Source organism: Protopterus annectens, chromosome 7.part0 (assembly GCF_019279795.1).
Source record: "Protopterus annectens isolate FY-2018-M chromosome 7.part0, PAN1.0, whole genome shotgun sequence".
NCBI classification, from domain to species: Eukaryota; Metazoa; Chordata; order Ceratodontiformes; family Protopteridae; genus Protopterus; species Protopterus annectens.
Genome location: NC_056739.1, coordinates 1,116,884,716 through 1,116,901,922, shown reverse-complemented (window position 1 = coordinate 1,116,901,922; position 17,207 = coordinate 1,116,884,716). Strand labels below are relative to the sequence as shown.

The following is a 17,207-nucleotide window of genomic DNA, read 5'->3' as shown; positions in this document are numbered from 1 at the left end:
TCAGGGGCATCACGAACCCTGATACATCCCTCCAAACTGCCAGAGAATTCAGAGTCACCTGATTACATACTAGTGAAAGCAGCTAATGGACAGCTGTATCGGGAGCCACTCTCCCATAATATTGCAATAACTGATCCTGTTTCAGAATTGACCCAGAAAAGCAAAATTGTTGTTTCCGTAAAATGCCCAGTAAACCTCTTGGGTAGAGACCTTATGCAGCTATTTGGTATAGCCATAGTTCCGACTATGAAGGGTATGGAAGCACAGCGACAAATTGATACCTTTGCAGTGCAGTCAGAGGGTGAAATGTTCTATTGGTACAGCCAGGACTTAGTTACGATTGGTCCAGGGCCAGTGACCGAAAAGTTGATGAACGTAGCCATCAGCAAGTTCCCCTTCCTTGACATTGATAAACAACATTTGTTGCACTGTACACTGTATTATTGTAACACACCAGGACCTGATAAGGAATATGAGCAAGAATTGTTTAGAAATCGTGCAAACAGATTGATATTACGTAATCTGTACTGGTTCATGGAAGGGAACAGTGTAGCCAGCTGTTCATTGCCCCAGGAGTTCTTTGCACTCTATAAATCTAATCGATTACCACATGTTAGCTTAACTAAGGACAAGAATGTAAAATGGGTAGACTTAGGAGAAAAAGTCATGAGATGGGAAAAGCAGACAGAGTTAGAACTGTCAGAACAGGGAATACAAATGCAGAAGTTAAATTGGATAACTCAGACCCACCCAGCTGTGCACTTGCAGTCTAGCAAGGACAGCTGATTAGCACTCCTATTAAAGGAGGAAGAGAATGCCTTACAGAATATACCAGAAACTCTTTGGTCAACAGGAAAGTCAGATGTAGGACTTATTCGTACAGCGGGACCAATTACTATCACACCAAAGTCAGCATTTAGACCACAGAAAAGACAGTATCCCTTAAGAAAAGATGCAAAGGTAGGAATCAAACCTATTATAGCATCTTTACTTAAGGAAGGGGTGCTGGTGGAATCTCCTGATTCACCATATAACACACCCGTATTTCCTGTTAAGAAAGCAAATGGAGAGTGGCGTATGGTCCAAGATTTACAAGCTGTAAATGACGCAGTAATACCAAGGGCACCTACAGTGCCAGACCCACACACCCTGTTGAATGATTTAAAACCTCAGCAGAAATACTTTTCTGTGGTAGATATCAGCAATGCATTCTTTTCGATACTGATACACCCTGACAGCCAATATTGGTTTGCATTCACATTTCAGGGGAAAAGGTATACATATACGCGACTACCACGGGGATATTGTGAAAGTCCGACAATATTCTCACAAGAAATGGCAAGCAACTTGGCGGGATTTACTCCACCAAGAGGCAGTCAGATTTTACTTTATGTTGATATCCTGCTGGCGGCCCCCACCCAGCAAGATTGCAAAGAAGATACCATAGCGCTATTACAATCTGTAGCCACTGAAGGACATAAAGTAAACAAAAATAAACTGCAGCTTTGGAAAAAACAAGTTAAATACCTAGGATATGTAATATCCAAAGAGGGTAGGACATTAGATGAGGATAGAAAAGTAGCAATTTTGCAAGCACCAAAACCCACTACCAAGAAGGAAATGATGTCCTTCCTGGGTACGACTAATTTTTGCCGGAGCTGGATTCCAAACTATGCTTTGGAATCTGCACCTCTGACTAACCTGATATATAAAAAGCCTATAGCAGCACAGGATTTGTTACAATGGACACCAGAAGCAGAATCTGCTTTCTGCAAACTGAAACAGTTAATAGCGTCCTCATTAGTTTTAGGATTACCAAACTATCATAAATGTTTTTTTCCAAACTGTAGATTGTAAGCAAGTTTATATGACATCAGTGTTAACACAGCAGCATGGGGACAAGCAATGCCCTATTGCTTATTATTCATCACAACTAGACCCAGTGGCACAGTCTTTACCCCACTGTGTACAAGCAGTAGTTGCAGCTGCAATGGCAATACAGGCTTCGGGCTCAGTAGTTTTGTTCCACCCTCTCACATTGAGAGTGCCTCATGCAGTCGCGATTATTTTACTGCAAGAGAAGGTAGCATATCTTTCCCCTTCTAGGTATAGTTCCTGTATGACTATATTGTTGAGCCAACCTCACATGGCAATTGAACGATGCATGACTTTGAACCCTTCTACCTTGCTCCCGACCCCTGCAGATGGCACACCACACCGCTGTCTGCAGGTGATTGAGCAAAAGACACTACCTAGAAAAGATATCACGGATATCCCCTTGGATGATGCTGAGGTGACATACTACGTGGATGGTTCATGCAAAAGGGGTCCTGCAGGACAGAACCTAGTAGGATATGCTGTAGTTTCTGATACTGAGATTATAGAAGCAAAACCTTTACCACACAACCTATCTGCACAGGCAGCAGAATTGATTGCCTTGACACGGGCATATACCTTAGCAAAGGGTAAATGTGTGAACATTTTTACTGACAGCCAGTACGCTTTTTCTACTGTACATGTTTTTGCGCAACAGTGGAAAAATCAAGGAATGATAACATCTACTGGCAAACCTATCAGTCATGCACAGTTTATTTTAGATCTTTTAGAATCTATTCAGTTACCTCAGAAAGTAGCTATTTGTAAATGCACAGCTCATGCCAAGCAACAAGATAAGATTTCAAAAGGTAATGCGAGAGCTGATACAGCTGCAAAACAGGCAGCTTCAGAAGTATTTCTTTTAAATGAGGAATTACAATCCTCTAAGATTTTAGACTTAGAAATGTTAAAGACAATGCAGACACTTACTACGCAGGCTGAAAAACAAAGATGGGTAAGACGAGGAGCAATTCTTGAAAAGGGGCTGTACATCTCTAAAGAAGGGAAACCGATATTACCATCTAATTTGTTTAGATATGCAGCTTTGTTGAGCCATGGGCAATGCCATGTCTCAACAGGGGGGATGGTGCAGCTGGTGAACCGAGTGTTCATGACTTATGGATTCTTAAACTACTCTAAAAATTTTGTTTAATGTGCCACGTTTCTAACAAACATCATGCACAAGGGGTGTTAAAGCCTAAGCAAGGCAGTTTCCCTACACTACCGTATCCATTTCATACTATCTGTATGGATTTCATAGAATTGAACAAATGTGAAAATAAGAAGTATTGTCTTGTCATTATAGATATGTTTTCCAGATGGGTGGAAGCTTTTCCGGCTAAAAGTCCAGATGCGGCTACCATAGCAAAAAGCCTTGTTAAAAAAATCATCCCTAGATTCGGCATTCCGGAAAGGATCTACAGTGACAATGGTGCACACTTTGTAAACCAAACCATACAGCAGTTAAGTAAACATTTTGGTATTTCTTTAAAAAATCGTTGTGCATATCATCCGCAATCTGCAGGGTTAGTTGAGAGGCATAATGGGATTTTAAAGAGTAAGCTAAGAAAGTTAATAGCAGAAACAAAGAGAAATTGTGTGTACTGTCTGCCCCTGGCACTGTTGAGCATGAGAACTGTTCCGAATGCAAAAGGATTGACTCCTTTTGAAAAACTGTTTGGAAGGGCTTATTATATACCTCAGTGGAAACCACTCATGCCCGCAGACCAGGAAGCCGACTGTACACTAGCAGAGTATATGAGAAATTTGTTGAATTCTAAACATGTGTTGCAGTCAAATTCTGTTTCAGATAAAGAACAAACCAGACCATCAGAAGTGGCAGTGGCTCCAGGGACCTGGATCTGGGTGAAGACAATAAAAAAGAAGAATTGGACGTCACCAAAGTGGGAAGGTCCATATCAAGTGCTTCTGTCGACACCCACTGCAGTCAAGATCGCAGAGTGTGCCCCGTGGATCCACTTGACGCACTGCACACTAGTTAAGAACTTTGAACTGGACAAAAATCTTGTCACATGTCAAGAGCAAAAATGATAGAATCCAGAAAAAACAGGAATGCAGAACAACCATTTCCTCAGAAATATTGAATAATCATCCTGTTAACTGTATTAGTGACAATAATCTTTTTGTTGTGGCCATTCCTTTTTCCAGCCACAAAAACTGAACTGAATAAACATGAAGCGTTACTCATAAACTGGCACCCAAACTTCAACACTTACCAGGCAATTAAATATGTGTATGCTGAGACTTTCAATGTTTCGAATTGCTGGATTTGCACAGCTTTGCTGACAGCATATGGGGGGTTATTCATGACTACAGTCCCCCTAGGGGTCAATGAGACCTGGGAAAACTTGATTTATGACACCTCAACCATTACATCACAAGATAAAATAGCATTGCACTTGTCTATTCCACAAAAGGGAACTGTGTGTTTTTATAAAAATGATACTGTTCAGGTGGGTTGGAGCGATTGCAATGTGACTGTTCCTTATAAATGTTACACTAAAGCTAACAATGCAGGTTCTTATTGTAATACAAACTATGATTCATTTCTTGAATTGATGCACAAAACAATTGATGAAGTAAAACATAATTCTGTTCTCTATAAACAACTTTCTATAATTGATAGAAAAATGTTTCATGCAGGGCAAGTGTATATTCATAGCAAAGTTACTACTAAAGTAGAGGACTGTTATTTTGTATGTGGCAGAAAGGCATATAAGTGGTTACCTGAGAATTGGTCCGACAGTTGTTTTTTGGGCTACCTGGTCCCGGCCATACGACACACTGCAGTTTTGCCTCGAGGGAAAATTCAGACTGTCTGAGAAGTCATCAAGAAACCTGTAAATCCAGTGGGGCAAATCGATGCGCGTTGGAAAAGCCATCATTCTATAGGCAATGGACTGACACACATGGACTTGAGTGATAGTGTTATGTCGTGGGCAGGCATATTACCAACATATGGAGCAGTGAAATCAATCTGGGAGCTGAGAAAACTGTCTATACTTCTTGAAGTAATGAGTAATGCAACTTTTTCTGCTCTCGAATTGGTGACTGATGAACTGAATGCCATGAGAACTGTAGTGCTTCAAAACCGCATGGCTCTCGACTTCACCCTAGTGGCGAGAGGCAGTACTTGCACTTTAATCCAGGAGGAGTGCTGTTCATATATTCCTGACCATAAACACGAGATAGACAATCACCTTGAGGTAATTCAGTAAGTGTCAGCCATGACCAAACCAGGACTAAACCCACTGACGGACTTTTTCCAGAAATGGTTTGGGGGGTGGGGTACTATCCTAATGAACATCCTGATTGCCATTTGTGTAGGAATGATCCTACTGGGAGTATGTGTTTGCTGTGGCATCCCCTGCATGAAAAGACTGATTAAAGACTTTATAGACATGTCATTTTCTGAAACCTTATAATAAAGTACTGAGTTTGAAGAACTGTTAAAAGATTGAAAATGCTTTCATAAGTTTAAATTGAATGACTCTCTTAACTGCAGATCCTAAGTGGGAAGAGGTTAGGAGAAGAAAAAACTGTTTATGCTTATTTTGAAAGTAGAATAAAAGTATTAAAAGGGGGGAAATGTCAGAAAAATATGTATTATTGTATGTATTAGTAGTATGCTTAGTGCATTTAAGGCTTGAAAAGGGTTAACACATTTATTCTATTTCACACTGCATAAAATCTGTACAAATTGCAGAAGCTTTCTAACCTTGTATTGTCATGAAATATGCGCAGCTATAATCTTTGCTTATGCTTTGGAAATTTACAGGGAAGCAGATAATTTCTGCTTGTGTCAGGAAAATAATGAATAGATGTAACACTTGTATTAATGTTATGAGACTTAGACAAGGAGTTCCGCTTGTGCTGTGAGAAAATACACAGCTGCAGAAGCTATAGATAATCAGAACAAAGACTGCTTGAAAATATGAACTGCAATCAGCATTTGCTTGTGCCTAAGTTAGAAAAGTACCTTGAAATGTAACACATGTATTAGAACAACACAATAGAAGCTTGTAATGGGCTAGAGCCCACCAAGGCCAGGTTGTTTTTCTCAGAATGTTTTTCATAAATCCAGTCATGTCAGCAGAAAATCTGAGTAACATCTGCTGTAGAACAATACTGAAAGTTGTGTTTGATTATGTCAACCATAGAAGGCAATGTCTTGTAGAACAGTATAAGAATAGCATACTTCCTGTTAGTAGTTAGGCAAAATCCTGTATTTGCATGTTTTTGTCTCCTTGCAGCAAGTTATTAAATGTGCCTTATCTGAACCTTACATGTATTGGTCTTTGAAGTTTTTTCCTTTGACAGTAATATATAATCATAGACCCTGGAATTGGGTAAGGCTAATTTGAGCTAATGGGATAATTGGCTAGGCTTAAAATGGCCTGTAAGGGCCATTAGCTTGGTATTCACCTGTGAACCTATATGTCTCAGATGGTCATTTCTGGCAGCACCAGGGCTGGCCTAAGCAGTTGTAGAGCCCAATTTATATCACTTTGATGGGACCCATTTATCTGCCCCCCCCGTCCCCCTCCTGCCATACTTTTTCACCCAATGTCCTCCTGGATTTAAGATTATTTCAGATTAGATAACAGGAACATTTGCTATTATGCTGTGATAAAAGCAAAACATTATCTATATTTATTATCTGATTTGACATGAAATATGTTAAAAATATACTTCTGTATAATGAAATCTTTCTACTAGATATCAATTTGCTTTTAAACCCAATGTATGTTCTTGATGCTTACATCCCGCATTCTCTGCTTACATTTACAATACTTGCTGCACATTGTTAAAGCAAACAGAAACAAAACAATGAGGTAGAAAAGATGACCCGTTTCTTTGTAGCTGAAGTTTTTAATTAAAACTTACCAATATCTTTAAAACTGAAGTCTGAGTTAATAAATAAATAAATGCATTTTCCATACTTCTTTTTTAATGAGAAAAACAAACTTTACTCAATAACTTGTTTGCAAAAGCTAGTACAGTTCGCATTCATGGTGCACTTAAATCATCTGGTAGCCATGCTGATTTGTTTGCAACTCACAGCTGCACATTGTCCTGTTAAGGTGCATTATTGCCTTCTATCACTCAGATGTCTGGTTATATAAATTTAAAATAAGCAAAATCCTCTCTCCTTTGTGCACAGTGCATGGGTGCTGACACAGAAAAGTTTACTGAATGGCAACAATTTCTAGTTCCTCAGTAGTCCTCTTTGTCTTCCTTCCCCTGTCATGCGGTTAGAACCTGGTCACTGAAGCTGATTTAGTGACGTTGGTTATGGTGATGCAGCAGGCTGCCGACCTGATGGCCAATGATGATCAAAATGTAAAAGCTCAAGTGTTTCATTCAACATTTCATGGCACCCTCTTATTTTAAGTAAAAATTCAGTATTTTATGGCATATACCAGGCCATTGAGAGGTATGTTTGCAACTGAGATGTCTAGCAGCTACAAATAGAATAGCTGTGGTTTGCATCAGACTAGCAATGGCTGGATGTCTGGTGCCATAGAGTAGGGCCGCATTTTGCTTGTAGTGCTATTAAACTAAATTTGTTCAATTGGCCTAAAGCCAGCCCAGGGTTCCACAATAAACCTATTTGCAACAGATGTAATCGGAAAGGCCAGTCTTGGCCTGACTGAACCATTCAGCAACCTGAAGATGAAAACACTATGCCATTTGATGAAAACCTTACTTAGGAAATGCAATCCCTATTGCTTTTTGAAGACCACAGTGATATATCTGCCTTAGATAGCAAAGATGATAGTATAAGGTGCTCTGAACTGGGTGATGGGAGTCCCGCAGTAAGATATAGTTAAGGAACAGAAAGATAAGCCACATAAAATGAAATGTAAGTCTGGCAGTTCTGCTGTAGAAAAAAATACCATGAAGTTGTTCAAATGACATCGCGCAATTCTTTTGTGTTTGCTTTCAGGTCTCTTGATTTTTACCTCCCCTCACCAAATTAAAATTAGGTGATCTGAATTAGTGGCACAGTGGTGCCACCCTTTTGGAGTGGATTATTACTCTTATGTCACTGGCTGTTTTTACAAACTATGTTTCAGTTTTAGACTGGTGCCTTTGGAACTGGTAGAATCATATATATTGTCTATAAAAATTCTCACATTTTTTGCAAATTTAACACATACACATCTGTGGTATGTTTACAGTTTGAATTCAGGTGGATGCTGTGTGATTTTACCACAGTTTATTCGATCACCATGACTTGTACTGTATAAGCTACCTGTGCACCCCAGGAGAGTTTTCCACTTTTGCCTAGTATAGTGTGACATTAGAGCTAGCATATGTAAATTAGTGGTTGTGGGGATCAAGGACAGCATATTGGGGTGCAGGGCATCTTGTTCCGTGCATAATTTTTTTTTTTTATGTTTTTCAACTTGGTGAAAAATGAATTAAGCATAACTCATCATGTCTTGATGGAAAGTAGGGAAATCTAAGCATGTTGATTTTGCGTCCAAATGTGATAAATTACTTTCTGCAAAGTGCTGTATATCTGATACTAATTGTGCCATCTGGGCAGTTAATGTAACTTGTGATTGTGGTATTTCTGCTAGATAATTACAAGACTTTTTATACTGCACCAAATATGCCATTACAATCCATCTTAGAACTATGTACATAATTGAGAAGGTTCTTATTTGCCCTGATAACTCTAAATTAGACAGCTGTCTTGTTCTAAACTGATTATAACTTTGTGTATGACAGATTATGGCAGGACATTAGAACATTCATTGTTTCTTGGTTAAACTGATGGGGTATTTTTAAAAACAAACTCATAACTGACAATTTATATCTTAAGAAACTTGAAACTAAATGTAAAGGCAAGAGAAAGATCAATTGTCTATGAAATGTATGATTAAAAGTTAATCATCCTATTTTACTTAAAAATAAGGAACAAAAATCCTGTGAAAAAGCATTTAAAGTAAGAGCATTTACTATCTTAGATATGAAAGAAATGTTTTGTCCTTTATTTGTTAAAGTTGCTAAGCACCAACATTAATATATGCAGGAATTATATAATTATGAGGGTATTGCTGTTACTTCTCACCTCAGTCTTTTTCAGGTGATACTCTTTTTAGTACACAAATGTCAGTCCAATAACTATTTATTTTTTGCAGACTTAGCGTTGTCGCCTCACAGTAAGACGCTGTCTGGTTCGATTCTCAGCTAGAGCGTCTTCTGCATGAAGACATGCGCGAATGGGCGTATCTTCATTGAAGGTTGTGCATCAGGGCTGGTAACTTGGCACGTAAAACAGTGAGGACCTGCTCCATAGTGATATTTGGTAGAGAAATGCTGTGGTGGGGTGACTTATGGCAATAGGGAGGTAAAACTGTAGCCAAATTTATTGGCCAACAGATTTGTTATATCTTCTGGCACTGTGTTGGAGGTTCCATTCACCATTAGTTTAGCATATTGTTGTGTGTTGTGTTCAAGGTTGCACACATAACTGAAGAAAGCCTTATGGCTGTCCTTAGCTTGGAAGTATATTTTTATATCATATTTGGCTTTGGTCCTGTTGACCTGGGATTTGATTTTTATTTCCACCTCAGTGATGCCCAGCGATATGGATTGGCTTTCTGTTGATAACAGTGTCACCTCATGAAGTAAATATTAAGCATTCTTGTATTTTAGCCTGTGTTGATTTATAATTGGCCTGCAATTCTGATTTTTCACATGTTTTGCTTCTTGAGTTGCATTGATTACAAGTTGCCCCACTAAAATTTGCTGACTCTATTACATTTACACTATTTCTTATAGTTGGTCCATTATTGATGAGTATTTAAGTTAAGAATGTAAAATGACATGAGGTATTAAACAAGATTACTCCTTCAGTACTTGTATGAACATCTTTTTTATGTGTATCTTCCTGTTAGATAGAGCATTACATCTGCTGTATGATTCTTTTATTGCCCCATGCATTTTACCTTATGATAATGACCTGGTGTTGGCCATTAGCAGACTGGTGGAAGTCTCTTTGAATGCTAACAATATACTTTCTCTTAAGTAAACAATTTCTATATCTTCTCTCTTGAAGCTGCAACATTATGAGGCATAAAATGGATATGCTATTGCTTTAGTTTAAATAATATTTATATTTAAATTCATAGAATTTTGGAGAGAAATGCTATATTTTCAAGCTTTCGTGTGTGTTTTTGTATACTTTTTCATTAATTAAATGTTAATTAGATGAATATTTCATTTGAATACTGAGATTGGTTTGTTAAAGTGAGGGGGTCATGAGGTAATGTTTAAATAACTGCAACTGACTTTGTGGGCCAGTTCTGATGACGTTCCTTTGTTTTGGAATGAAAGTGTTAAACTGGTGGAATAAACATTTATTGTGACCTTGCTTGTACAAGGTGGTTGTGGTTGTTTTTAAGTTTTTGGAATTTACCTAGTAGTGTCGTTTTTATTTTAGTTATTGAATTATACATTTAGCTTAATATGTTAACCTGTTGCTTGCAGATTGTGTGTATGATACCAGTGGGTTTGACTCTCCCTTTGGTAGACTATTTTTACATCATTATTGTTTGGCCTTTCCTATTTGTTGTAATTTAGAGTATGGCCATGGATGAATAGTCATTCCCATCTTAGGACTGAGGGCAGTCCTACAAGCATTACCAATAATGGATCCCTGGAGAAGGCTGGGGACTTGCTGTGGGAAGGTTTGAGAAGAATAGGAGAGTCGGGAAGTCCTTTGGCTGAGCTTCCTTGGAGGCAGCAGTGATGTCAGCACTTCAACACACTCCCATCCTGGAGGACATTCTGTGGACCAGAAGGGAGGTGGGTAGGGAAACAGAGGTTAGGTCATAAGATATAATGATCTTTCAGAAGGCACGGGCTGCTGTTAGGTTCAGTGCTGGCCCCAGCTTACATTGGTGTGAGTCGGGGGAAGAAGTTTGTAGACCTGGTGATGGACAAGGGGCACTTGTTATATAAAGACCATAGAATGAAGCAGAGGAGTAGTAAAAAAGCTAAATAAAAAGCTGCAGACAGCCCTTCAATGAGCCAGTAGCAGTAACAGTGGAAGTGACATTTTTTGTCACCTAGCAGCAACTGGAAAGCATGGGGGAGCTCAATGGCAAGAGGCTGGTTAGAGAACCTGTTCTGGTGACACAGTGAGTTGCATCCCTGTCACACACTTGGTCCACCATCTAAGCCAGAACCCAGTGGTGAGGGGAACCCAGGGTACCAGATAAGCTCCCACTGGGTTGTGGCTGTCAGGGATTGCAACTGCACAACCCACCCTATTTCCCATCCTGGTGTTCCCTCCCTTTTATGTCTGTGCCATTCTGTGGTTTTTGCCCAGTACCCCATCATCATTGTCTTTCCTCTGCATGTCCAATATCTCCTTCTTCATCATGTCCTCCATCCCTCATACTGCCAGCACTTCTTTTCAGTCTTGTCTGTTCTCTATGTTCATCTGTGTACCCCAGCTACATACTCCAACCCTCTTCGCTTTCTCCTATTCCCTTACTACCTTTCCCAAATGATCTCCTCATATATCTTTTTAAATGGTCACCTGAATTACAAAAAAATAAATATTCCCCATCTTACCCAAATCCACCCTTCCTTAATTTTTCAGCTAATGTTCTACCTTGTGCTTGCTTTCTCCTTTTCATCATTTTCATATATTTGTATTTCCAAATTTTATTTTGCTTAAAAATAGGTCAAGACACATGAATCGTGGCCCTTTAAGAACTCCACGTTACTTCTCTTTCCTGATGCTGCTTTGAGCACAGGGTTGCACAGACCCTCATCTCGACATGGGAAATAATAATAATAATAATAAGCACTGCAATGCTTTTATTTCCTTGCAGACAAAACTTAGTAATACATGCTGTTCCCACTGTCCATGATATTTAGTGAGATGTTTTCTCAATGTTTCCCCATATTCATTTATAATGAGCATTGGGCCTCATCGCTCATACAAGGTTAACAGTGATGGGCTGTCTGTGACCATGACTGCCATCTTTCTGAATTCCAGAGAGAGTTTTTTCAAGACATTGTTAACAATCTTCAGTGTAAATTGCACTGGTGTCCTCAATAGTAGTAGCGAACAGTAGCATTTTCATTTCCTTTTATGCTTAAAAATATTTACAAAAACTACTTGCAATTTGTGACAAAATAAATGAACAAGTAATTATAACTTAACATAAGTGAAAATATTTAAAGTACTACATAGTCAATAGTACTTGTTGTTGTTGCCTTTCAGCTTTCCCCGGTTAGGGGTCACCACAGCGGAACTCCGGTCCGCTAATGATTGGCAGTAGATTTTCACGAACGCTGAGGTGCCAGCTCAACGTCCAATCTTCACCGAAGACATGCCCATTTACGCATGTCTTTCGAACGCCCACCCAACCACGGGGAGGACATGTGTACAAACAGGATCATTCCAGAATGTTCAATGTTTGCATTAGTTGTGCATGTAACCATACTTTCAGTTTCAAAGAAAGGCCTCTCCATTCTTCACCGGGTGCATGTGTGTGTGTGTGTGTGTGTGTGTGTGTGTGTGTGTGTGTGTGTGTGGGATGTAATGATAAATGTTGAGTTACTGGAGCCTGTATATACTAGTATTACGTAGTATAAAATTGTCACTGTAAGACAGATATAGTATTGATGTTTGAAGAAGTACTGTAACTCATAATGCATTATGCCTAATGGCACTTGCCTGCATATTCATGAATGAATGAATTTTGCTCTGAATTTTTAAAGAATATCTGTCAAAATAGAAACAGCACCTGGGGCAGTATAGAATAAAGATTCATGTTGATTCATTGGTGCATAGTTGTATGAGTGAATCAAATCCAAATAAATGAGTACCACTTACAATGATCATCAGACTATGTTTTTGTAGGTTGGGGCTTGCCTCCATTTGAAGACCCCCTATAAGGTGTAAACCCCAATACCCCCAACTTACATTTATGCTAACTCCACAGTTGTACAACAATGGCGAATGGGAAATGTCAGTAATTTCTGTAAGTGGCAGCAGTAATGACTTCAATTGGCATTTGAATTTTGGCCTTTAACTATTGAGATATTTAGGCTTATAATAAAAATTTTGCAGTATGTTATGCCAGAAGGATGACCAAGTTCAGAAGTCATTATAACATATATACATCCAGTGGGGACCCTTTCTTCATTTTAATAAATGCATACATGCAGTCAGTATATATAGTATGTATAAATGTAATATGTCAAATTTGTAAATGGGATTCTCTCCTATTTGTTTGTACTATGGTGAGTATAAGTTTTAATGGAACTTGTTTATGAAATGAACATTTTTATAGTACTTTGCACCGATTCATTGCTTTTTCTCTAATGTCATAGTCAGTCTGCCATGTATTTAGCAACATTTCTTTCTGGTGTCAATATTTGTCTGTCTTTTCAGGTTGCAAGTTTGTTTCATGATGCCAGTATTGGAAACGCAATCCATATTGTTGTTGTTCGACTAATTCTCCTAGAAGAAGAGGAGGTAAGAACTGAAATGTGCAGAAACACAGAAGTTCAATTCTAAGGTTAGGAGGGGGGGGGGTCAGAGATCCTAAAACTGGGCCATTTTATAACTGTACTGTATGCTACTTATACTGAGTGTTATTAACTCTGTTTGCACCTATGTTGGCCCAAACCCCAGTTGTTTAAACTCTGAAGACTGACTAGGCACTTTGGAGTGTGTTATTTTATTTGGGAATGAATGCAGAAGATGAAGTCCACTACATAGAGGGTGTGAGTACAAAATCATTGGTTGGTTGCCAGTTCATTCCCATGGGCTTGACTGAGTGCACCTTGGGTCACTGAGCATTGCAAAGTAAATGTCTTCTTTGTGCTTTTGTTGCCTGTTTGCATACTTTAATATTTAACAGCCAGTGTTGGACCTACAATGCGGCACTGTCTGACTGTACATTGGAGCCCTGCTGCTGGGGCCTTTATACCATTCATTCTGAGGGGGCAAGTACTTTATACTGTACATGGATATCAGACTAATGATTGAGTGGTGGGATGGCACACATGATTTAGGTTTAAGCTTATGAGATGCTTTCTCTTATAGGTAACATAGCAGTTAATTATTCTACATTAGAGCAGCAGTATGTTTAAAAGTGAATAATGTCACAATCACAAAACTGGACAATTTATAATACTGTCCTTATTGTGCCTATAGAGCATTTATACACTACAGCTCACAACAGTTGATTGCAGCATTTGTACAACACTTTGTATATATCGTATATTTCATTCATAAAGCCATTTATTTATTTGTTAAGGTACATGCAACACCGTGTAGCACTTTCTTTGATTTTTTCAGCCATTTTAGCTTCTCACAGCTGACTATCATCTGCTACCATCTCCTTTCCACATTCACCTGATCTAAAAGGCCAGTCTTAGCCTCCCCCAGGCATGACCTGACCCATGCCTGGGGCCTAAACCTTTCTTAGATAGTATATATACCACATATGGTGTACAGAATTTGCAAGAGGGACACCACATTTCAAAAGTGACAGACAACACTTATAGACGCATGTGTACAATACAGCAGAAATATAAACAGTGATCCCCATTACAGTATGGTTTGAAAAATAGGCATACATAGAACACGTAAAAAAAAATGTTTCCAGCTAATATCATGTCTAACTATATAAATAAACAGCACTCCAAACAGTGTTAAGTCTGACAACAACAACAATGCATCAGAGTTTGCAAGTGGAAGAATATATATGTTGTAGCCATTTCACAACTGTTGTTAATACAGTGATTAAGGCTGAAGCAACAAAGGATAGAAGCACACTGTGCATCAGGATATTTAATCACATGTACTTAACCGCATCTTCTAGACAATAACAGACTAAAAAAACTTCATTGTTTCTCTCGTCTTTCATCCCTATTCAGACAGCATGCCTAGTGGAGACCTCATTTGTATGCATCAAACATCAAGTTAGGAAATGAATTCAGATGTGTAGAATTAATGAAAAAAAACTGGGTGTTAGATCTAACAACACCTGTGGCAAACGCCATACCTGATTAGTGAATACTTAGAAGATGTAAAAAAGTAATGAATATTTATGATGTTCTCTGCTGGGTAAGTCTGATGGATTTGGAAACCATATTAGCTTATATTCATGCTTTTAACATTTTGGTTATATGCAGTCATTAATACAATTTCTGTATGAATTTTGTTCATTTCTGCACAATACACAGTTGTATTCACTTTTTATTTCTGAGGCTACAAAGCTGGGCCTGACCTTTTTCTGTGACACTGATAAATGTTTTAGTAGATCTTTGTTACTCAGTGGTCTCAGCATTTGCATTTGTAATGAATCATGGATGAGACTATCAGGAACGACTTCTTACTTTGTTTTTGCAAATTAGAAAAGTATGGGTGTCTCAGGAATTAAGCACTGCGAATTATTATTAGATGTTCTCCGTGATTTATAAATAAATTATTTCATTCTGTGCGCAGCAAAACTGCTACATGCTCTATCTCCAATGTAAGTAATTTTTAGCATTCTGCAGTGTACAGAATGCTGAACTTTACTCCAATTTATCAACAATAAATGTTTATAAATGAAACAGTAAGTAACACTTAAAAACGAGCAATTGTTGACACGATTAAAACAACAAAATAGAGTGATAAAGATCTTACCAAGAAGCAGATGACTTGAGTTTGATTGGCAGTTTGAGTGCCTTTAGCAGCAGGCCGTGATGGATTGGTATGAGCAGAAACTGCTGGGTAACCCATCGGGGGGTTGTATGGCGGTGGTTCTTGCTTGCCATAAAGTTGATACTCTAGTGGGAGCACTAGGTGCTGCACCTGCTGGAATTTGAACATATCGAACCAGCATTGTCAAGAGTATCACACACTATAAGCCTGGGGGAAATTGGCACTGAGGCTGTCCCAGAGGAACAGCAAGTTGATCCACTCTCTACTACCCAACATGCTAGGAAAAGAGGGACAATTAGGGTTTGTAGCCTGGAATGAATGGGATGAAAGGCTGTTGCCTAGCATGGGAATTTCCAACTCCCTTTCTCCTAAAATGAATGGGACAATTAGGTGCAGGTAGAGGAATCAGTAGACAAGATCTGTCCTGGAAACACACACACACAAAAAAGTGCTAAACAGAGATTTTTGTAAACTGGAGTTCTCACAATGTTCCCCGATGCTGTTTTTGCTGTAATGTGCCTCAGTTATATGCAGGTTATCTGCACAGATGTGTTGTGGCTCTCATATTGAAGGTAGTGTTTGTCTTAATTGGATTATTAATAACATTAGAGCTCAAATTAAAGAGAAAGTATATTGTTTGCATGTTGTTATATCAGCACTCTAGTGCATTTTCAACCTTTCACCAACTGCTTGTAGTAAACTGAAACATGTCCTCCTGCTCTAAACTAGTGCCTAGGCATTCCTAAGAGAAAAATAATACTTTAAAAGAGTTCTGAAGTGTTCTCCTATCTGGTGATTGACACAGTGAAGTCTGTGAACATACTCATGACAAGCACTTGTTACACTGTGGAGATTTGCCCCAGGATGTACATCTCTGCAGAGTACTAATCCAGCTTTTGTGCAGGCACTATACAACGGCTTGTGATCTTGGCTCATGATTCTGAGTCTTCATCTCTCCTGGTAGCTATGATTTCTCACATAACCATTTGGATATCTTCCTGCAACACTATCATTAACGTATCAGTCTTCTAATAGGCATCCAAAACTTTGGCGTAGACATGCCCAGAATGCTGGATTTGATGGTTTTGTGAAATTTGCCAAAAGTCATAAATAACATCCACAAAGATGAGACATTTCATTTTTCTTCTTTCAAGACTTTGAATAGTAATCATACTGTGTTCCCCTAGTTCCATGATTGTAGATGAACAATGTTTAGTATCTCTTACAGTCATAGTGTGTTCCCCTTTTTCCATGACTGTTGATGACCAATATTTAGTATCTCTTACAGCCATAGTGTGTTCCCCTATTTCCATGACTGTTGATGACCAACGTTTAGTATCTCTTGCAGTCATAGTGTGTTCTCCTTGTTCCATGACTGTTGATGACCAATGTTTAGTATCTCTTACAGTCATAGTGTGTTCCCCTTGTTCCATGACTGTTGATGACAACTGTTTAGTATCTCTTACAGTCATACTGTATTCCCCTTGTTCCATGACTGTTGATGACCAATGTTTAGTATCTCCTACAGTCATAGTGTGTTCCTCTTGTTCCATGACTGTTGTCGGCCAATGTTTAGTATCTCTTACAGTCATACTGTGTTCCCCTTGTTCCATGA

General features: G+C 38.7%; 1 protein-coding gene across 1 annotated transcript in view; it reads left to right on the top strand.

Moving 5' to 3' along the window:
* Positions 1-17,207, top strand: part of LOC122806893 (A disintegrin and metalloproteinase with thrombospondin motifs 7-like) — a 2,879,604-nt gene that overhangs the window by 624,183 nt on the left and 2,238,214 nt on the right. Inside the window, exon 5 of the mRNA XM_044077696.1 lies at positions 13,328-13,411. Within this exon, the coding sequence (XP_043933631.1) occupies positions 13,328-13,411 (84 nt within the window). The remainder of the gene's footprint in view (positions 1-13,327; positions 13,412-17,207) is intronic.